General features: G+C 45.4%; 2 protein-coding genes across 13 annotated transcripts; one reads left to right on the forward strand and one right to left on the reverse strand.

The window, feature by feature from the left end:
* The first annotated feature begins 2,848 nt into the window (after positions 1-2,848).
* Positions 2,849-11,494, forward strand: LOC100122736. Of its 2 annotated transcripts, none has more exons than XM_031931668.1 (5): positions 2,849-3,027; positions 9,470-9,708; positions 9,778-9,921; positions 10,018-10,440; positions 10,568-11,494. In XM_031931668.1, the coding sequence occupies exons 2-5, from the start codon at positions 9,484-9,486 to the stop codon at positions 10,793-10,795; spliced, it is 1,020 nt and encodes a 339-aa protein (XP_031787528.1). In that variant the 5' UTR covers positions 2,849-3,027; positions 9,470-9,483; the 3' UTR covers positions 10,796-11,494. The 2 variants fall into 2 exon arrangements, with proteins under 2 accessions (XP_031787528.1, XP_031787530.1); XM_031931670.1 differs by having other exon boundaries at positions 9,778-9,909.
* LOC100122746 (methanethiol oxidase) lies at positions 11,372-22,501 on the reverse strand. 11 transcript variants are annotated; one of them, XM_031931667.2, is made up of 11 exons: positions 22,341-22,501; positions 17,628-21,584; positions 15,518-15,681; positions 14,679-14,858; positions 14,005-14,308; positions 13,865-13,876; positions 13,167-13,430; positions 12,513-12,846; positions 12,058-12,180; positions 11,889-11,980; positions 11,750-11,788 (listed from the first exon to the last, which is right to left on the reverse strand). In XM_031931667.2, the coding sequence occupies exons 2-10, from the start codon at positions 17,644-17,646 to the stop codon at positions 11,923-11,925; spliced, it is 1,458 nt and encodes a 485-aa protein (XP_031787527.1). In that variant the 5' UTR covers positions 17,647-21,584; positions 22,341-22,501; the 3' UTR covers positions 11,750-11,788; positions 11,889-11,922. The 11 variants fall into 11 exon arrangements, with proteins under 11 accessions (XP_016842394.1, XP_008201863.1, XP_032456567.1 ...); XM_016986905.3 differs by having other exon boundaries at positions 11,372-11,980; positions 17,628-21,581; XM_008203641.4 differs by having other exon boundaries at positions 11,372-11,980; positions 13,167-13,427.
* Between the last annotated feature and the right edge of the window lie 418 nt (positions 22,502-22,919).

Here is a 22,919-nt window from a genome sequence, read left to right on the forward strand (position 1 = left end):
ATAAAAATACGAAGGAGCACGTGGACATTGTCTCCTGCATTTGCACAACGACGATAAGTGGGTTAATACCACAACTTTCCACGCACATTCTGCATATTCGTCCCGTTTAGCGGGACGTTTGTCAAACGTCTTCTCTGCTTGATAATCGAAGTGTATATAGACATAATACACTCTCGCTTTTTAACGGCGCGAAGCTTTCCTTCTGCTTTTCCTGATAACTACGCGTCGTTTTATGTATACCAGTCAAAAGGAAAATATAAACGTTCTGCATTATATATAGTGGAAAACAATGCCGATTGTTCCGGCGCGTCGCTTCGAGACGGCGGTCCCTCTACACTCTCACGCGCTTTAATTGGAATATGCACTTATACGCGCAATTTTCGATGAATTATTGCTTCAACTAATGCGTATTACGCTCCAGGTTATGTTTAAACGTTCGATTTCACTTTGCGAATTAAAAGGTCCGCTCTCTCGCGAGCGCAAGCCTATTTTTAACGTTGCAGTGTCGCGGTGTATACTTGAAAACTCTAGTTCGTTTTATCAGTACTAAAGGCGTCGAGAAAATTGGGCGGGCAATTAACGGCTGTTGAAAAGGAATAAATCTAATTGTTCAGCTCTCGCGGCTAAGAGCGACGTGGAAAAGTTTACGAGCTTTAAGGTTATACGGTCGCACGCGACAGAAGTGATTGTATTCGGAATCGTATAGAGCAGCTGTAAACCTCTCTCGACCTGGGAATGAAATCGAAAAGGAGCTTAGCGCTACGCTGAGGCTGAAATTCGCGGGTTGAAGTGAAAGCTCTCGGTAACAAGTATAGGAAATAATAGACGACGGAAAATATTACTTGCACTGTATAAATTATATACCGAGGAGTTTAAAATAACACGCGTGTGTAATTTTAAGAGTCCAATTAGTGCTGTATTGGATGCAGCGATGGGAATAATTAATAATATTATCAGTGCCGCATATACCGTCAGAATTTATTGTTGTCTCGCAAATTAATGCACGATCTCGATTTCCTGATCCAGCTTAAATATTGCGCAACACTTTTTTTCGCGCACGAATACTTCGTTATACTGCAGCCCTCGAGCTTCAAAGAATGAAAAAGCAGCACACTCCCGTGGTCAAATAAGGCCGCTGACCAATGCGAAAAGCGCAGGCTATACTGCACGCTCACGGAAGTCGAGCGCGCGCGCACTTGCTCTCGATGCGTCTGCGGGAGGGCGTTTTCACTCTCTCGCGAGCGCGAGCGCGGGAGAGCCGAAGAAAGTCTTTCTCGGAGAGTCATGCGCGCCGTATTATCCTTCGATGATGCAAGACCGTCGCTCGAGCGTGACCGTTTTTTTTCATCCAGCGAATCGTTTCTTTTTCTTCTTTTTTTATTCAATCCTCTCGACCAGCTGATCCCCGAGGCGAAGGTGTATAGAAGCCTCGAGGGCCGAGAGACCGTAGGTAGATCTCTCGAATCTCGAAGAAGAAATTGCGTGAGCGGAGCTTTTGGCTTGCGCTGAATCGAGGCGAAAAATCGTAAAGTCGCATCAGGATTAATCAGCCGGCGGCGAAATTTTCGACGTCAGCCTGCACCCACACACGAAAGTATCCTCTGAAAAAAAAAAACTCATCCTTCGGCGATTCCAAGTCGCTCCGCGCGCGCGCGCACGGCGGCGGCGGCAACACGCGGCTCAGCCGTGCGTGCTACGGCCGTCGAGTGAAAGTAGTGGGCAATCGCAATTGAGAAAAATCCAAAATAGAGATCAGCCTTCGAGCGTGTGTGTCTGTGTGAGTGCAGCGCGGGTAGCAGAGCCGGGGAAATTGCGGGAGATTGTTTGTTTTGAACGAGATACGACTCGATGACGAGGATCATCGGTTTGGTTACGAGACACACTCGTTTGGTGATCGAGTCGACGTGCTTTTAGGAATTTTCAGCTGTTTTCGCAATGCTGGCCAAATGTTGCACGGCTAGAAGTGTTGCTTTTAAAAACCGTTATGATCAGCGCAAAGTTTTACCGATAAGTCGCGGAGCTTGTCCGACCAGACCAGCGGTGGGTCTCTTTTTACTCGGGGAATTCGCGGGGACGTATATAGTTGGATATACTAGATTTGAGTTTATTTTCAGCCGATGTGTTTCAAAATACAAATATACCAGTTGGCAAAATGTTTTTTCACCCAATTGCTACGTGACGCATTCGGCTCGGAGCGAGACAACAAGCGAAATGACCCGGATTGCGAAATATCCTGAGCGCACATACAGATGTGCTCTGCTCTGACATAAGCGATTTTGAGAAAATGTGTTCTCGAAGCGCTGTAAAGATGCGAGGGATTAATTAAATCTGATATTGAATAACAGAGAACAATAATGTTGTATCCTTGAAAAAAAAGTGAGAACTCATATAATAAGCACGTGGAGGCGCAAGCTCGCTGCAATTTTCAGTGGAAAAACACGTTAACTTGCACCGGTCTTCCTTTGAAGCTCGCCGAAAAACGACTGCCCTTATTGCGTAAGTCAAAACACGCACTCGTCTCTTGCAAAAGTCGAAGTAGAGCCGTGGGAAAAATTTTAAGATGGCAAAAAGACGTTTTGGAAATTTAGCGGATATTCGAGTACGAATTTTCAAATTCACGCTGAAATTAAGGTCATTAAAGCAATACGTACATCGTCGGCGATCGGATGCATCTCGCCGAAAGTCGGATCGGCGAGCGCGTAAACTCTCTCCCCTCTCTCTCTCTCTCTCTCTCTCTCTCTCTCTCTCTCTCTCTCTCTCTCTCTCTCTCTCTGTTGGCGGCTCGAGCCGCGGCCAGGTGGAGGCGAGAGAGCCTTTCAGAGGGGCCAAGCTATATAAGAGAATGTCTCGCAGGCTCGCCGAGATAAAGCCCGCGTGTGTGTCCGTTCGTCTGTTCTTTCTCTTGGCTCAGCGCAGTGTGTAAGGATACAGATATTTACACCGTAACCCGTTGTGCATTTATTTTGCGCTCGAGCCCGTTGTCCGCTGCATTGGCTCGTTTCGGAGATTTGATTTAATTGGAAGAAGGTAAGTGAGAATGATTTTTCTTCTCGAGTGTGCTGTGAGGACGAGTGATTTGAAAAAGAGTGGCAAATCGTCGAGTGCAGAGTGAATTTTTCTCCTTTATAACGAAGAAAGCTTGCTTGATTGATTGACTGATCGCTTTAATTAAAAAATCGAAATTTTATATTGGGAGATTTAATCGAATACCTTACGCAACGATTTTCCGCAATACCGCGCTCGAAACACTCGTCGAACAAAAGCTCTACCCGAGAAATTAAAAATTTCAACCAAACCATTAAAAAGCAGTATAGCTTCCACCTCAAAAAGGCCAAAAATCATCTTGCACGCGCTCGATCAAACCAAACACCCGAGCCCATTAATCTCCCCTCGGCAAACACTTTCGTTTTCGCGCGTACGCGAGAGCAGCGTACCCCGCAAAAAAAGGAAAACCCCGGCGCTTTTACCGAACCGGAAACGAATCCCGAACTATATTAATCACTTTCATCGCGACGCGTTTATCGGCTCGTTAAGGAGGAAATCGACGCGTATGCATAATGAGCGTGTCGGAGGCGTAAGTACACGCGATGCAGGAAGTCGCGCGGCTTTGGCTAAAGTTCGTTCCGCCCAAGCGAGCAACGAGGCGTGCGTGCATTATGCGCGTCGCTATGCGCTATGCGGCTAGGAGCTTGGAAACAAGGGCGAGTCGACGTCTGGAATTCCTGGGATACCATAAGATCACTTGATTTTTTCTCGACATAATCTTGATTTACCTGAATTTCGAAATAACGCACGCACAGTACCGGTAATCGAGGCGTTCGCGCTTTTGAAAAATCAAACTGATACAAATAATTCGAGCCAACTCGTTTCGAACATTTTTGACAAACGGAATGTCGCAAGCGTTTCGACACAAACCCGTTTTTCAAATATCTAGTACGCACATAGGCTTTGGATTTAACGATGCAAATCGCACGCCGAAAATAAAAGCGCTAAAGTGCTCGCGCTGACTTTGCTACTTACTTACTTTGCGATAACTTCTAAATAGCTATCGTATAATTTTAACGACTTTTCGAGCTCATTAACAATTCCGATCCGGTTACCCAACGGCGATTTTTCAAATTCGGCGCCGAGTCGAACCAGTTCTCAAAACTTAATACGAGGCACGTTTCGTTTCGAACTTTACAAGCTCTGCACACTCGCGGGTCCGAAATCAAGCCGTCCATCGCGGAAAACTGAACGTACATTACAAGACCGTTCGAAAACTGCATCGACGCGATCTCCTTACGAAATCTCCGGCGCAATTATGTCGTTATAGCGTCTAGCTATATACACACACATAGGCGTGCTCCAGATTTCCTTTTTCAAAGCCCGCGCGCGCGCGCGCGAAAAACGGGTTCGGTTCTCCTAGGAGAGTTCGGTGGTTATGTATTGTCGCGAGTCTCACCGCCGCCGCCGCCGGCATATAGCCGTACGTACCCGCTGGACAACTATCTCCCCTTTCGCGCCTGCATTACGTAATACTTCGCTGCTCGACTTATGTTCCGCGCGTGTGTGTGTGTGTGGTCTTTTTCCGACTGGAATTCCGAGACGCCGTGAGAGTTTTTGCGGTTTTTCCTTTTTTCCATCGGGCACTGCCGGTGATTAATGTCGACGGGGTGAGCTCGTCGGTTTGACAGTTATGGCAGGGATTTTATGCGCTGCGGAATTTGCTCCTGCGCGGATTTGAAAATTCGGCGAATTTGGTCTCTGGATATAATTTATGCAGGGCAAACAATTACATTTTTACGGGTAAAAATGTAATTGCGGAATAACTTTTACGATTTTCAATTACGGCAGTCGTTGAGTGCGCAGAGTCCACCGAGAGCTGCTCTTATTAGCCGAAATTGCTAGAAAGTGAAAATATTTATGCATGTAATTGATTCATCAGATTCCTACGTGAGTTCAGCCGAGCTTTATTATTAAATTGGATATTGCGCGAGAGACTTTTACATCTCGAATCGCGCACGTGCATTATAAACACAATTAAATCCCAATTTTTCCTTCACGCGTTAACTAAATAATCTTTAATGGTCCCGTATATAGAAAGCGATCGTTTATATCTCGGCTCGAATTATTTTTCGAATACAAAGCTCTCTCTTCACATCGTAAACAAGATCGTTTAAGTTACAGCCGTCAATTAATTCCGCAATCTAATTAAGCGTAAAAAACTCAAACGACCCGCCGGCATACAATGGTTTATATAAACTCGGCAGCAGCCGCAGTAACATAAAACCCCGAACTTTTATCAAACGTCGCGCACCTATACAGCACATAACCGGTCGTTACACTCATTCGGGATATTTTCGCGCGCAAAAACGGCGTAAACCAGCGGAAACCGTCTCTCCAGAAAATTTCTACGGGACGACGATCATTATGTCCCGAGGAAAATAAAAGCCCGAGCCGATTTCTCCGACTATCCATACGCGATGCTCTCCTTCGAAGGAGTCCCGCTAGATCATAGCAATTTGGCCGACATTCGCGTAATCGAGTCCAGTTTTCTGCGACGCGAAAGCGATCGATCGATTACTGTATACTACTACTACTACTCACACTCGAGTGGATCCACACACGCGCGAGGAAGGCCGATCGTGTCTGATGACCGAGACGCGAGGTAGAATCTGCGCGTGACGAGTCGATTATTCGGCAGCGGTGCCTGACTGCGAACAGTTTACGCAAAAATATTTTAGAATCAGCGACTGCAGCGCGTTGGGAAATCGATCCTTTGTGATGTGAAAAATCGACGGTTGCAACCGTGAAGGAAATGAATTTTACGTCGATATCGGCTTGCTTTAACTGCTGCTATTTCGGGCTCGGATTAATATTTTTCCTTCGAGAGCTGGATTGCGGCACGTTTACGTTAATTCATCCGAATTAAGGCGAGTATAGTATCTAATGGAGACACTTTCCGCGGTATTCCCCCCTTTTCTTGCAACCGCTTTATCGTAATTCAGATGTGCAGTGCGAGTGATCCGAGCAACTTCTGGCTTTAAACATGCGTGAAAATCAATTATTCCCCTCAAAATTTACGTAACTCCATCCTCGACGTGAGTCACGACTTTCTCGTCCAAATGTATGAAGTGCGATCGTAAAATCTCCTAAAATTGAGTGATTATTTTTATCGCCGTTATACCGCGAAAATTGACTATCGACATACATCATGAGAATCGACAACGGTATACCGGAAAACATCGATAATCCAAAGCGCTCGTACGTCTTTTCGGAGCAAACAGAGAGAAAGAGCATATGATTTACGGTAACGCATAAACAGACATAACGGACGTACTCGCAGCAACTTTACGATCCGAGTTCACATAAATAATTCTCCATGCGCCGCGAGTTTTTGCCTTTGCATCCTTTCTCGTGATACGTCTAGCATTAAAAACTCTCCTCTCAATCCCCGTGGAACATATCCCACAACTCGAGATAAAAAAAAAGTAAGCCGCTCATTCGTTTTATAATACAAGTATACACTGCAGTAGTGTGTCCGAAAGCGAAAACTCAGTTGTCTGCAGCTCGGCTTCCCGGAAGTAAACTCCGCAGTAAAAAAAAAAAATCCGCGTATAGTCAGCTTGAGATAAGCATAAGCGGCTCTGGGACGAATATATAATATGCAGTCTCGGTACACGCTCGCGTTCATTGATACAAATTGCGCGCGGCGGCGGCACTTTCACTCCACTTCCTAATGATCGGCGAATGATTCGCAGTAAACGCGAGAGGAATGCCAGAGCGCGGAGTGTCTCTCCTTCTCGTTAGTTCTCGCGATGTTGAAAAAGGCAAAAATTCGCGGGGATTTTTCCCTCGACTTTTTCGAGAGCCGAACGCGATGCAATGCATATTGCGCGAGAGTCGCCGGTAATTGTGCCGCCGAAAGCCGCGGGTATGGAGGTAGTTAAAAATGCAAATAAGCCGAGGAGTTGCGGAAAACTGGGATGGAGAAATGGCCGGACTGCTGCAAAGTTTTTCGTGGGAGGAGCGAGTCCCGCGCAATCCGACAGGGCGTACCGTGATTTCGTTCGGCTTTCGAAATCTCAAAGCTCGAAAGAAAACTTTCGAAAAGCAGATAATTCCTTCCATACATACGTGTGCGTGCTTTATCCCAGGATGTATCACGCTGCGTATTAGCATACAGGCGCGCATTCCTTCCTAGTGAATCGAGACAATCGCCGTTCGCGTCGCGTGAAAAATTTTCAATTCTTTGAGAAAATTCTCTCACTCTGCAGCGTGGGCCGCTCATGTTTTGTCAGAAGCGCAATATCGCTGTGCCTCTTGTAAAATGTTAATGTCCTCTCGTAGTTACCTGGATATAGCCGGGCGGAATGCCAGCGTAATGGTTATAAAAATCGCAGACATAACGACGATTGCGCGTCGGGCCGGGCTTTGTGCGAGTGAAAAATTGTATAATACTTATGGCGATAAAAATAATAAACAACGCCGATAAAAACTGCGAGTTATTATGTGTAATAAAGTATAACCGTAATTATTAACGCGATTTGATTCGGGCTGCGCGCAAAATTTCAAGTAGTCGCGGTAGCGGCGGAGATAATAATGTAATAAGTAGGTAAACGCCGGGACTAGTTACAGAATCGACTTTTACGATATCCCACAACGCGCGTTATCCAACCGTTATTCAGATCAACGTGGATCTTTTTTCTCGAGATAGGCAGAAAATGAATTCAGCCGCGCAAAATAATTAACTGCTATCGATCCGGCCCACGTCGCTCGAAAAGGCAACGCGAATCGGCGTAAAAAAGATTTCGACGAATATTTCCGCGTAAATGCGCGCATGCAGTAGCCGTTTACGAGTCCAAATGGAGAAATTAACGAGCTGCTCGATTGAGTTAAAACGGTAGAGCTGATGCAGCCGGTGTATGCCTTAACCGACGTGATTCATGTGCGTCTGTGCGGGAGACCAGGAAGAAACGCACGCAGACGTCCTGAATAGGTATCGATGATGTAATGCGTTTGTTGAAGATAGGTGGCGCAGAGGCTATTCTTCTACCTAAGCCAAAACTGTCTCATTGATCGGATCGAGTCTAACGAAGCTCTACGAGAATAGGATTTCCTTCGTACTAAGAAATTACACTGGGCTTTCTTTCCGAACGGAGAACAACTCCGCTTCATTATTTACCGACTTTCAAAACTCTCGAGCGCCCCATTTGCCTTATAAAGCTCCGTACGTGCGCCTAACGTCTGCACCGAGATATTATACGACTCGTCCGTGTATGTACGAAGAAATCGTAGCGGCGTTTAATCATGACCGTGCGAAACGAAACGAAAATTTCTTTCTCTCGCTTCCGTTATACTCGGATACATACGTGTATACGCGACGACGGATTTATTGTCATTGTTGCTGGGGATTTATTTTTTATCGCTCGGAAGCGAGAAATTCGGCTTGGCGTAATTCTCCTATACTGGAAAAAAAATCACGAAAGAACCTCGACGGTCTTCCCAAAACGAAAGCCACCGCCAGTGGTGCGCGACAAGCAACTGCTCATGTCCAACGCTCTGCTTGTAGAAAGTTCGACTCGCTTTCCTGCGAGCCTTGAATGAAAAGCATAATCCGCGATGAGAGCCTTTTTCACTTTCCTGATAATATTTCGATTTGATCTCCAGACGATCAAAAGCTCATACGCGTCATCGCGAAATTCGAACTGGCGATCCTGGTATCGGCCAGCAGTTCGAGTCAACGACCGTGACGACTACTGGATTTTCAGCTGTCGAGAAAACATTTTCGCGGATAAGCGCCGGCTGATTTCTCTCCTGCGCTACTATAGACGCACATAGAAAGCGGCGAGCGCGGGTTATTATCGAGAATACACGGCAAATAAAAGTCCGATCGTGTCTCCTACTGCGTATAACGGGCGAATTATAATTTCAGGAAACGCAAGCTCGCGGGGATTAATATTCAATGCCACGAGGGAGTTGCCGGGGTTTACGTAAAATGACATTCTGGAGTGTATACAGCGGAAGACTGATTTATATAATTCGGCGCGGCGATTTGCATACCGGTCATATCGTCGGACTATGATCTCGAGCGATTTTGTTGGCTTAGTTTTCTCTGGGAGCGCGGATTTTTCAATATTAATCTCACTTCGGGAAATTGCCCATTAGCTTCGCACCTGACAATAAAGCCGAAAGAAGGAACAGCGTCAGGTTTCTCCTCGGCGATATTCTGGGTCACGGGCACACTGCATTGTGCGGACTTTCTTCGATATCGCGACACCTGCTCGACGCGCGGCGAGTCATCGTTGTGACGGACATCCTGCACGCTCTTTTCGGGGAGTAATGGCTCTTCGCGCGATTAGAAACTCTCAGCTCATTGCGGCTGGATGTGGATGATTATGATTATACGCGTGTGCGCCTGATGTATAAGTTACGCGAGAAAGGCTGTTTCGAAAATTTCACTAATTCTTCTCTTATTTCTCTTCAGAAACAAGCCGTAAGATGTATCGGCTGTGCCTGGTGCTCTGGGCAGCCGCTGTGGCCGCCGGCCAGTACAGCGACAATATAGAGACTCGCTCGGTGGCCTATCCCAGCAAGTCCAGTCTCGGACCGCTGTACAGTGGCTACAGCGGTTCCTCGGGCTACCGCGACAACAGCTATGAAGACAACGCCGTGACGCCCACGCCGTCGCCCGCACCTATCTACAGAAACCCCAGCACGCCCCAGGTAAGCTTCCGATGTGAATTTTTACCGCGACGTTAGCGAGTGATATTGACTAACGGAAAGCGATTGCAGGGATACAGAAAACCCCAGACGGTGATCGACGCCTCTCGCGAGTACCAGCACACGGCCCCGGTGAAGATCTCGCAGCAGCGCGCGCAGCAGATCCGCGGCGGCGGACCCCAGCAGTTCTCTAAGAACGGGCAGGTAAAATACAAAGTACGATATCCCGCTTTCATCTACAGAGTTATATAGCTTCTTCAGATTTGTTTCCAAACTCGTTGAATCAATCTAAAATTCGTTCTGTCACCGAAGCTGGAAGAGGAGCTCGAGGAAGAGAAGGAGGAGCCCGACCGTTTAAGCCTCCTTCTGCCCCAGAGCAAGTTCGACTGCGTCGGAAAGCAGACCGGTTACTACGCCGACGAGGAGCTCAACTGCGAGGTCTTCCACTACTGTCACGACAACGCCAAGCACTCCTGGATCTGTCCCGAGGGATTCACTTTCCATCAGGTACACTTGATCTGCATGCCACCGAACGGCGACATCACCTGCAAGAAGAGCTCGCAGTACCACTTCGTCAACGAGTACCTGTACAAGCCGTTGAACTTGGACGAGGCCGAGAGCAAGCCCAACGTCACTCTGCGCTACAGCGAGAGATACTTCCCCTCTGACATCTACACGGACGAGCGTGAAAACGACGAGTACCACCGCACCAACAACGCTCCCCAGCGCCGACCGGTAAGTCTCACGTTATGTGTGTGGATTTCTCAGAATGAAATCGCGATCGGTTTCACTTTCCCCGGCTAATTGAAATTATGGCTCGAGCTGCGTGAGAAAAGTCTAATCGTTAAATTTTCCCTCCAAGATCTACATCGCCCAGCAGCCGATCCCGACGATCAACAGCCTGCCGAGCGGCGGTCGACCTCAGCCCTCGCCTTCGACGCCCCAGTACCGTGTCCCGATAAACCAGGTGTTCCGCAGTCCCGAGGAGGTCAACATCCCGCTGCAGCAGAGACGACCTCAGACACAGGCGAACCAGCAGGGACTCAGGAGGTTCCCCCAAGTCAGACCCGAGGAGGAGGATGAATATTAACGTGTAGTGGATTCATTTTAATCGCATTATGTTATATTGGAGGAAAGGAGATTACTCGAGCTTTTTCGCTGCTCAAAATGCCACGGGTGTTGAGGAAAGTTTGCGGTTCGATGTTGAATTCTTCCTTGTGGATATTATCGAAATTAGTCGCAAAAATATATATGAGGACAAACCCGCGCGATTCGCGAGTCAGGCGAAGATCCATTACCGGCAAACTTTTCTCGGCATCTCGGCCAAAATGCCTTGATATTGCCAGCGCGACATCGGTTCGATCAGCATATCATTTCCATTATTGTCATCCTTAAATTTATACTATTTTCTATCCTTTTTTTTATATATTTTAATAATTATTTAAGCGTGTTTAAGTGTAATCGCAAGTAGTCTTTACAAACAAAAAAGCGAGCATTAGGAAGAAGAAAACTTGAAAGGTAGGCGAGGCCAGTCGCGATTTTTGCATTAGCGACGATCTTCACGAGCCAGGATACGAGCGACGAATATGCACGGTTGTAAATATATATTGCATTGTCATCGGCTTGCCAAAGCTGAACAAATGGAAATACGAGTGATATTCATAAATGTAATCGTAGGGATATATTTTTGTCGCTGTACGCGTAAACTGTATGTTTAAAAATTTAACGATGATATGGACAAATAAATTGTTATTGTGTTTTTTTTAAATAATCAATTCAGCATTTTAAATGGCCTTTTGTTTTCACCCCATTCCCAACTCCAGTAGAAGAAATATACAGCGCCCTCTGGTAATACTGTCCATCAAGCAGTCGACTACAGAGTTTCTCAGTTCGAACTCCAGCAGTCGGTCAGTAGGATTTCGTTTAAAATTTTACTGCTGATGGTTCTTCGACCCATGTAGATAAAAACGTGTATGGTAATGCAATTTTATAAAAATACATTATTATTTTTGTATTATAGGAAATTAGTAAATTTAGGATCAGATTTAATTATTTTTTAAGTTACTGTAATTCAGGCATATTGCTGAAAGTATACAATTATTCAGTTAACATTCGCAACGGTTGTAGTATACAAGAATTATTAAAATGGCACTGGACAACGTTGATTGAATTAAAGATCATACCTTCAAAGACACTCACAAACAAAGAATAACTAGTTCAGTTTTTGGCATCATCGGCGAGCCAAATGTCAGATGTGCAATCCCCTCCAGGGTACCTGAAACCCGAACAAGTTGTCAATTTTTCTGAAGAGAATAATTATTACTGAATTGTCGAACAACGACGTGTACACACCTCATTTCATGAGCCAGTAGTACATCAGACTTATCAATTCCGAAGTCGATCAAGAAATTCTTGTCGAGTTTCATTCCTCCGTTTTCGGTATCAACGTCAAGTTTCACCATGACCGATCCATGCCTAGAAAAACAAAATATTTACTCTTAAATTTAGAAGCAGTGAGCGTACTCCATCGAGTTCAATGAAGAAAATGTATTTTTAAGCACACCCCAGCCGATCAAACTGACAAATCGAAGCCAAACAGACCAAGCAACAAGACGCTCGAAAATCGTCGCCCAAAAACAAAAAATCCGGCTCCCGGATTCGACACTCGTCACGTCCGACGCAAATGAGCGCCACCGGTAGCCCATCCTAAAATAATAGAACATCTCCCCGGTGCTCTGTGTTTTTCTAGCTTTTCCACTCGTCCGGAGCGCTTGCCTAAAAAATAAAACGACAAATCGTCAACTCACTTGACGTGCTCGGCGTAAAACTGTCGGTCCCAGGGCTTGAAGAGCGACGACGTGGCATAGAGGCGTTTGCCGTCGAGACTGAGCTGCAGCATCTGCGGCGAGCCGTCTAGTCTGCGTCCTTTCACGTACACCGGTTCCGGCTGCTTCTCTAGTTCCGGATCCTCGAGCACCTCGACTTTGGAGTCGATGAGGATCGATCCTCCCAAGAAGACTTGGCCCACGAGCTTCGGATTGGCTCGGTCGGTTATGTCGTACTGGCGCACATCGCCGTGCAGCCAGTTCGATAAGTACAGGTACTTGTCGTCCAAGCTTATGAGGATTTCGGTTATCATACCTGTGGAAACGTGCGATTATGTTGCTGTGCGCGCGCGATCTGCGCTTGCGTAAGACGTGCTATTTTTGCGAGAACGAGGTTTGCTCGGAATTGCAGATTGTTTATAGAGAGTCATTTATATGGTTTAATCCGATGAATGGGTAATGACAAGTTCAGCTAGCGAGCAATTACCTCGAGAAACAAAACTCACGTCCCTCTAATAAACGGCTGTCACAGCAACGAACCTCAAAATTACGAGATTCCACTCGATCTCATTAAAACGAATGACTCGCGCAAGGACGGAAAACGAAGCGCGTAAATTATAACGATTCTCTATTTACCAGACATGTGAGGAGCCATCCATCCCTGGACCTTCTTGGCGGGCACCTTGATGACTTGATCGGCGGCCCAAGTGCCGTCGTCCTTCTTGTAGAACCTGTAGACGGTCGAGTGGACAGCGCAGCCGACGTAGCCCTCGTTGCTCTTGGGATCGTGAAGGAATCTCACCTCGAGCGGGGTGATGCCGTCTTCGCCGAGGTTGATCACCTGTTGCAACGTTCTGTCCTTCCACGAGTAGACGTTCAGGCTTCTGCCGTAGACCTCTGCTGGAAAACGATGCGCGCTTTAATTTTGTAAAAATTAGTTCATTGTGTGGATTTTGCGTTAAACGTTAACACTATGATATCTCGAGTCTTGGCGGATTCGTATTAGTATACGTTATGGCGGGTGAAATTATTGCTCGTTATAATGTATTATTTTTAGTTAACACCACTTATTGTAGTTAATGAACAACAATGGGCTCGAAAAAATTAAACTTTGCGAGTGCGTAACGCAATGCCAATACTATATTGGTGAAGTTATTTCAAAAAGCTAACGTTATTTTCTTTTTTTGTTTTAGATTATCGCTTGTGCAGCTGCAAGCCAAATCTGGTGCTCTACTACGCTTCCTACGCCAATTGTTACGAGCATCATGATCGCAAAGCTGGAATATAACACACAGAGAGGTGAGTTTGTAAAAAGTCAATAATATACTACGAACCCTCATATGTCGCTGAAAAAACATTAAATCATCCATGATTATTAAAGTGTACTGATCACTGACCAGTCGTATATGAAAGACACTCAAAAGCATTCAAAATATAAAATAGTACAATAAAATAAAATCTTTCCCAGCTTTACCTACGCTCCTGGGATCCTCCGTGGAGAAGCCCCTCTTAAACACGTTCGGCACACCCCACTCGGTGGCGATGAGCGCATCGTGGTACGGCTGGTACCAGAAGTCGTAGCCGAACTTGGCCCTCTTGTCGCCGCGCGTCCAGGTGTCGGTAACCTCGAGGCTCTTGCTGTCGATGCAGAGGAAGTCCCCGTGCGCGTCGCCGCTCGGCTTTCCCAGGGTCGAGATCAGGATTTCACCGGTGGGAGAGCAGTGGGACGTGTGCGGAGTGGCCACTCCATGTTTGTGCATATCCTCCGGTTCCAGGACCTGATCGACGCCGAGAGGGGAATACGTTTTCATATTATGAGTCAACTCTCCGGCGCCGCATCACACGTGTTGCACACGTGGCAAATATATACCGCTATGGTCGCGGCGGTGAGCTAATGCAATCGCGGGTGTGATATTACACATTGGAGCAACAACAACAACTTGATTGGCTTTAATTTCGTTATGTAGATTTACTGATCAGAGGTACGGCTCAGCCAATTACGAGGCGATAAAACGAGGGAAAACCGAAAGTTTCCCGCATCTGTCCCCATAAAAGGTACAATATAACAGAGATCTAATCCCCGAAACGCAGCTATACGAGGCACAATAGAGAGATCCGATACAAGCGGAAGATAAGCGTATACTCGACCTTCTTGATCTTGGGCGACCTCTCGTCGCTGACGTCGACGAAATAGATCCTGTCGGACATGAGGCAGGGCAGCACGAGAGTGTCTCGCTTGCCGGGCTGGCCGTGGCAGCTGCTGCAGATATTCCAGCCGCTGTGGTGGAGCTCGTCGCCTACCTCCCGCATTCTCAGTTTGTGGATTATCTGATCGGAGCAAACGGAGGGCAAACACACGAAATGAGAGAAAAATGAGACATCGCGAGGTGTGCATGCAGCTCGAATACAGGACAAATATGTACGGTACGCAAAGCTGCCCGTTTAACGCCGGGATTAGCGCGATTATGGGGGAAGAGATGGGCCGCGAGGATAAAGCCGTGGGAGAAGATAAGAAAGATAATGGATTAGGAAGGTAGGCGCGAGAGAGGACACATGCTCGAAGTGGCTGTTCAGGAGATGAGGGGCGAGGACGGAAAGCTTGCGAATGATGCTGAGGGAAAGAGAAAGTTGGGTTATAGAATGCGATCTATGGGGGAATAATTGGCTTATATTTTTCAATTCATAGTCCTGGGAGAAATGCGGTACCCGTGGAAAATTTCACAATTATTTTAATATTAAACTTTGGATAAAAATTTATTCAATTTTAAACGCTTTACATTCGAAGTGTTTTGAATCACCACCTTTCGAACACTTAAAAACAGTGTTTCGAAGCAAAATTTCGCTGTTATCAGTTCAAACAGTCACGAGGTGACGAGCTATCGAGGCTTAAAAAACACAAACAAGCCTAAGACGATAAAAGTGTGCGCGGCCTCGTGTCTCGCAGCATCGATCATATACCTATACATACATAGCTCTTTGAAACGCACCTGGCAGTAAGTGGGACTCTCCGGGTCGACATCGACGGTCGCCAGTACATCTGGTTTCTTCGGGTCCGTGTGGATGCAGTTGACGTAGAGAATTTTCTCGCGAGGCCCGCGAAGCATCGCCTCACGCGGACTCGCATAACCCGGGCCGCTGCAGGCCACATTCTCTGCGGGAGAAGAAAAGTTTCTACTCTCTGTATAGTCGCGCGCCGCGCGTTCTATCGATTTTCAGGGGGGATACAAGAAAGCCGCGCTTGTGTATGCCTGCTGTTTGGGAATGTGCATATGCCTTTTCTTTTCTTTTTTTTTTAAATACGAATTTATGAGAATTGCGCAAACTTGCAATATTCGCGATGAAAATATCGATTTGAGCGTAGTGAAAATGTTATGGCGATATCCGCACGCGAGTTGTAAAATCATATTTCGCAGCAACGATCGATTTGAATGCGTATGGATTTACATTACGGGTTATATTCGTACCGAAGCAATAGCGATCGGTGCGTACTTTTTATTCAAAAATGTTTGCCGTTATACGCCGTTTTAAACGGTGAAAAAAAGATACCGTCTAATCGTCGAAGCAATAAACAAAGCTTATCACACGAGTGTCTTGCGATCAAATTATACAACGGCATTTAAAAAAAAAGTTGAAAATAAATAAAGTACGTGCCGCGGATTATTGATTAACCATTCTGGCTTAACGTTATATGAACGGCAAGTGAAGGAAAGACAAAGGATCTATGTGTACAGGGTATTTCGAGAACACCCTATCTCGCGTACCACACCCGTAAAAGCTGGAATGCTACCTGGCGTGTATTGCAACGTTATTTGATATATTAGGTCCAAAAATCTTTACGTAATTATTATTCAGGCTTATTTATACTCATTACACAATTTCGCGTGGCCCTGATATTAATTAAGTTTCATTACCTTTCCTCATCACTATATACGCGGTGTTTGCTAAATTTTCTTACATTAATCAAATAAGTGTTTTTCGAGTGAAAGTAAACTAAATAAACCGCACTTCCGTGTGCTGCGGTCGTGTCTAAAAACTATAGACAGCTGAAAAAAATCTGTATTACGCGATCTATAAATATTACAAGCTGAATCAAATCATCATAGGATTATGGTAATTATTTTCGCGTATGCATAATGGAAATAAAACTTATCACGCGCTACACGTACAGTAACAACGGCAAGAGCGATCACTCGCTAATCTAAGCGCACTGTAATTTCCTCGTGTTTTATCAATCGATCTATATAATAGCTGTATTAGTTGCAGTTTGTTTTCGTAATTGATAATTAGAGCAGCGCGGTCTATTAGACTGACGTCTATTAGACTGACGTCTATTATATTGATTTATCTTTCTGACGATCGCTACACGTTACAATTCTAGTGCTCTGGACGAAAAATACAACTCCAATTTATAAATAACGCAGAAAAATCTCAGCGCAGCCGTGCGTTGCACATTTTAATTGAGCATATTTAGCAATGCGCGCACTTATTTATACCAGGCGTCATAGCGCAACGTGCACATTTATATACGTAAAAACTCTTTCGGCGGCGAGCATTCTAATCTCTGAAAGTATATACAAGCAAATATATATTGGCTCTCTGCGTGAATCAAAGAATATACATACTGATCGGCGTCGATTCCAGAAAGTAGTCTCGATTTCCGACTCGCGGAGAAAAAAAGACGTCTACTCATCAAGTACCGCAAAATCCACTCATTAATCCCGGCGGCGGCGAGAGATAATTCCTCATCGGAATTGCACGTTCTCGTCTGATTTTGCACACTCCAATCGGCGCACTCGCGCTCGCTCGCTCAGACTCTTACGCAAAACCCGTATACGTCTATACGCGCAAAAAACCGCACACGCGTCTCTCATAAGTAGGCAAAAAAATATCACCGCTCAATCTACTGTGCAAACATTCCCGCGACACACGCGCTCGCGCAGGACGTTAATGAGTTTCCCGAGTATGTATACCTGCATCCATATGCATCGTCGCGCGCGCACGGCTATCTCGCGAATCGATCTTGGCCGCGGACGCAATCGAGGGATCATATGCGTGAGGCTTACGTGTACGCTAGTTCGGACGAGAAAATTTACTTACTTTCGCTAGACTCGCACATCTCGAAGCTCGGCGCGTAGGTTTTCAGCTACTGAGTAGACGACCAGCTGCTGTACGTGTACGTACCAATGCGGACAGTGGTCTCGAGCGAACTGCCGAGACCTGCGAACCGGCTCGTAGTTTGCGCTGTTTCGCTCTTGTCTGATGATACGGTCATACCACTACCACTTCATACGCTCCGCGCTGCTACGTGCGCGCTTTCTGCCATTGACCTTGCTACAGACCTGTACTTACCGCGAATCTCTGGATCAGTGTATCGTGTGCTTAATTTTAGTGGAAGGATAGAAAACCAGCCTTCTCATTCTCGAGATTTTTCTACGAGGAAATTTCGATTGGACGGCGCTTTTCTCTTGGATTTATCGTTGGCACTAGTCGAAAACAGCAATCAATACCGATAACCACACGTGATGTTGTTTAGTTGAAAGTCGACTTATCCGCGGTGTTTACTTCTTTATTTTTATACTCGATAAAATAAATTTAATACAGCTGGTTTAAGAAAAAACTTCGGAGTAATATTGTACATTACGTGATTCATATTTATTCTTCATAATATATCGTACACAGCTGTGATAACTTACACAAGAGATCTAATGGTTTTGTTTACTATTGACAGCCTAAGTGAGGTGCGTGACTGGCACAGAGAGTATACTATCTACGTTGGAAGTGTGCAATTATACATTTTCGATGACAACAGTCGGAATTCGGAAAGTGGTATCGTGTAACGGTGATACTTTACAATTATCTTAGCTTCGATACGCAAACAATAATTAAACTCGTTATACATAGTCATTTTCATTAAAAATATTCAAGTTGTGCCCTCGTGATTTCTACGTCCATTCATCTGCGCGGCGAACAGTTAATATATACGAATAGATAGAATTTTGGCCCTCTTCGAGATTCGTTTCAATTTTCACATTATACATAAATATTATTCATTCTTTTCCGTTCGCTTCTTATGACTCGCCTCCGAACCGAGGATATCTCTTCTCTCTTTCAGAGTTTCGCCGTGATTGTCTCATTTTATCTCTTATCACTTACCGTTCTTGTTGAAGAATCTTTTCGCGTAGCCTTTTACAATCTTTTTTGTTAGTGAAAAAATAAATGCTTTTATGATTATTTGAGTACATTTTGCATTTTTCACGCCGATTTTTTTCAATTTACAATATTCATCATTCTTCAGTGATTTGCTCTTTTGCGCGAGGTTACAGTGACATTTCAATTTCCTCGCTCGCTTTGCATACACTGATATTGTTCCCCTGCGTTGATACATTTTTCGACAGTTTCTTAAGCCGAGATCTTGTACTGTTGTTTTTAATAATTTTCATACAACTTATCTATACAAAGGTAGATTCTCATTAACGAAGAAGATCAGATAGGTTCTATAAATTCATTTAACAGATAGATGTTTTTTTACTAGTATAAAGTAATAGTATAAAGTGGTCAGTGGTATAATATCACATTTAGATCCATAACAAAGTAGTTATACAATCTTAGTAGAATTTCAAATCAGTTCAGGCCTATTTTAACGCCCTAATTATCAAAAAAATTTTACAATGACACTGTAAAATTTTTAGTGATTCGGGCAATCGTGAGTTCAGCATGGTCACTACTTTCATACAGTGGATTTATACAAGTACTTATATAAAATTTGGCACGTGAATTGGTTATACACTAAGTAAAACGCGTAAAAAATGTCAGTGCTCCAACTGATTGATTAATCATAGGAATCAATTCTTTCAGCATCATAATACTACAGCACCTCATATGTGTATAGAAACTTGAACTAAACGTCTTTCTCGTTTATGTAGATCAGTCACTAAAAGGGTATAAGTAGTGTACAAAGGACATTTTACTATAAGAAGGTAGAGTTTTGTATAGACAAATAGACATGAGTTCAAAAGTAATTATAAGTTAAAAAATGTTAGCACCATTTAGGATGTATACGTATGTGTAAAATTCCTTATAAATTTTGTAAAAAACATTTCTGAACAATGTACGATTTATAAAAAGTATAAGTTTGTACTGTAGATAGGAAAAAGTAATCGTAAAAATCATTATGAATATATACGGTTTTTTAATAAATGTATGATTCCGACCAGTCAAAACTACGTGCTGTGCATTCACTAGGTAATCTAGTTCAACAATTCCTTAGTCCTAAATGCTACCAATGTCTGTTTGGATACATAGCACCGACTGTATTCGACCCCTTTTAAATCAATGACTCCACGTAGAAAACAATTAAAACAACTATCTTCGCAGAGTCGACCTACTAATTTACCTCGTGCTATTTTTTTCACACGCTCACTATGACTATGATAAAAGAACGGAAAATCGCGTACTGACACAGAAGTCGACGATCTCTAAATCACAAAATCCTCCACTCATCGGCCTCTCGAAAGCCGGTCACGTGCTCATACCCCTGTTGATCCTCTTCTCTCCAGCTCTAGCCGCGACGCCGGCAGTCTTGCTCCTCTCGGCCTTCTCGACGTTTCCCGCCAGCGTCTCCTGCTGCTGGTTCTTTTCTCTCAAAAGAGCGCAAGCCAGTAGATTCTGTCTTCTGACGGCCGTCAATTGTCCCAGCCTGAGCTTAGCCGCGGCGGCTCGCGCAGCTATGTCATCCAGGCCGGCCTCGATTCGGTCCAAACCTTCGCTCACGTTTGCCAGAACCTCGACGATGAGGTTGTTCCGGGCGCGATGGGTCTCCTCGAAGGCAGCCAGACGTCGTCGAGCCATAGCGCACAGGAGGACTAGGGCTGCTGCGAGACTCAACGCCAACAGGCCCTTCTGCACCAGCAGCGACGTCGACGAAGACATGATGTGGATGACGAGAACGAAGATGTTGCCGGACAGGACTGACGGATCATCGCACGATTGGTCGAAATTTTATCTTTTATCTCTTCAGATCATTATATTCGTTCGTCTATAGGAATTATACACCGTCGGATCATTCGGCGATTGTTATTGTTTTATTTTATTGCTTTTTAATATACACGGAGTCGATTGAAACTTTGCCTTACTTCTGTGAGAATTTTGAACAAATCCGTCGAGAATAATGCGCTGCGTTGCGATTCACTGGGTTCGCTCGAAATCCAATATTTGTAAAGCTCTTGGAGTTAAATTTAGAAATTTTAAAGTTCCTCATAAACTACACAGTCGGAGGCCTCCGCTCGGAACACTTCAAGTATTTAAAGCACTATTTATAAGACTACCTTTTATCCGTCTTTTATTAATATCACACTGTTAGAACTACTTTAGAATTTATCTCCGCACATCTCACGAATTACATTAGAGTTTGTAATCAGTTTCAAAAGGCTTCGTAAAACTTTACTTAGTTCTACTAAAAGAAATCAGGTCGATAACGAGAATGTTATGCACCGTATATTATACCTTTATATATTCCAAATATCAAACTCGATCACACACTGTATGTTATTGAACTAATCGATCAAATTAACACCCAACAATGAAGGACTACACATCGCCACACATACTTTGACAGCACAATCCTTTAACCCTACTAAATTCGATCACCTATAACTTCGGTATAAAAGAGGCCGAACAGTCGTATCAAAATATACCCTTTCTCCGCAACGCACGACAGTTATATTTCGAATCAATTCATCTGTCAACAGGCTGAGCTTTTTCGCGGCACACTTTCGAGTCCAGCTCTCGCGGGATGATTCAGCAGCGTCTGTCACTTTGTGCGTTGACGAACGACGGCTCTGCTCCGCTTTCGTCTATTATTACGCGGCCAGCAGTGTGTGGCGTGGGACGTGCGAGCAACAGTTTGCAGCATTATCTTCTTTCCACGGCTCCTTTCTCTGTCCGCGCGTTACCGGCGCGGACCTCGAGATTCGCTGCTGCTGCTGGAGATCGCAATCCGAACGTTGGCTCATTTCGATGCTCGTCGCAGTGGCTGACGTTGCTCGGCTACAGCTGCTGATACGGCCGGAAAGAGAAAAGAGATTTTGCGATGAGTATTTCTGGACTCGATGGGCTATTGGGCTGGTTCGGGGAAAGCGCGAGCGTGCGGTATTAATGGAATATGAAGGCTATACGGAGTATTGGATCGCGTAATTGAATTGCCGAGCATTGAGCTAGCTGCATTCCGAGGACGGGATTTCGATATCGGCTATGCGTGGTGCAACAAATTAAAATTTACTTTTTTTTTCATAAGTGGAGGAATCTTCTATTAACCCGACTTTCGAGCGGTCGTACGCAGTTGTGTTTGCCTCGGCTCGTGTTACGATGCGCGTGCAGCGGAGGTGAATTACGAGACAGATGGTTGATAGACAGTGTTAAATTCAGCTCTCTCTCTCTCTCTCTCTCTCTCTCTCTCTCTCTCTCTCTCTCTCTCTCTCTCTCTATTTTATTATACCGTTATGGAAGCGTCCTTCTCCTTTCACCTGGCTCTTTTTCCCCGAACGTTGCAACAAAAACACAGAGCGCGCACGATCCATTCATCCCTCTTCAAAACAAAACCGTTCTATTTCACCAGTGCAAGGCGAACAAAAGCCAGTGTACAGCTATTGACACATCAGCCGAAAATATCCGTCCTCCTCCGACGCGCATGTATTATTAATCGCTTTCTCGCCTCGCACCAACGCAACGCGCCATGGCCTGCGGATATCGGGTAACGCCACCCCTCTCTCTCTCGAAGGATCAAAATTCCAAGGAAGACATAGCGCTGCTCACCTGCAGTCGATCCGACGCAGCCTCCCTCAGAGTTCACCATCTCGACATGACTGCGTGTGTGGGTGTGAGTACGCAGCGAGACGAGGAGCAAAGCGAGGAAATCCTGCGGGGACGCGAAACTTGTTGCGGAGAGCGTTGCTGCAAGCTCGAGGGACAAGTGCAGACTGCACGCGCGAGCCGTGTTGTGCCGCCGCTGCCGCCGCTGCGCGATTCTCTCTGCGCGCGAGATCAGCAGCGGCCTACTGCGATTCTTCCACGTGTTATAGGCGCGGTCGAGCCCAACGCCAGCAGCAGCCCTCTGTACAGGCTCGTGGAAGGATAAGCCGGGGTGGACTACTGCGAGCGTCTTCTGCTCAGGGGCTGCTTTGCCCGAGGGCGGTGCGTTTACGAGGAAAGCTCTCGGCTTACGGTCACTCGTTAAATTCGGACCGATGCGAGAAGGAATTGCGAAAGGGGTAATTGGCCAATATCAGATATTCGTGTCCACGCGACGGCCTACACGCAAGAATCGATCACCGTGTCTCTCGCTCGTACTATATTATCAATGCGTAGTTCGCGCTGCAAGAGACAGCATCGAGG

Source organism: Nasonia vitripennis, chromosome 5, assembly GCF_009193385.2.
Source record: "Nasonia vitripennis strain AsymCx chromosome 5, Nvit_psr_1.1, whole genome shotgun sequence".
Classification (NCBI taxonomy): Eukaryota; Metazoa; Arthropoda; class Insecta; order Hymenoptera; family Pteromalidae; genus Nasonia; species Nasonia vitripennis.

Coding starts and splice junctions, on each gene's coding strand:
- LOC100122736 (XM_031931668.1), top strand. CDS start 9,484: ATGTATCGGCTGTGCCTGGTGCTCTGGGCAGCCGCTGTGGCCGCCGGC. Junction 9,709..9,777: donor GAAACCCCAGCACGCCCCAG/GTAAGCTTCCGA, acceptor AAGCGATTGCAG/GGATACAGAAAACCCCAGAC. Junction 9,922..10,017: donor ACGGGCAGGTAAAATACAAA/GTACGATATCCC, acceptor CTGTCACCGAAG/CTGGAAGAGGAGCTCGAGGA.
- LOC100122746 (XM_016986905.3), bottom strand. Junction 14,859..15,517: donor AGAGTCCCACTTACTGCCAG/GTGCGTTTCAAA, acceptor TGCTCCGATCAG/ATAATCCACAAACTGAGAAT. Junction 11,981..12,057: donor CTACTGGCTCATGAAATGAG/GTGTGTACACGT, acceptor TTCGGGTTTCAG/GTACCCTGGAGGGGATTGCA.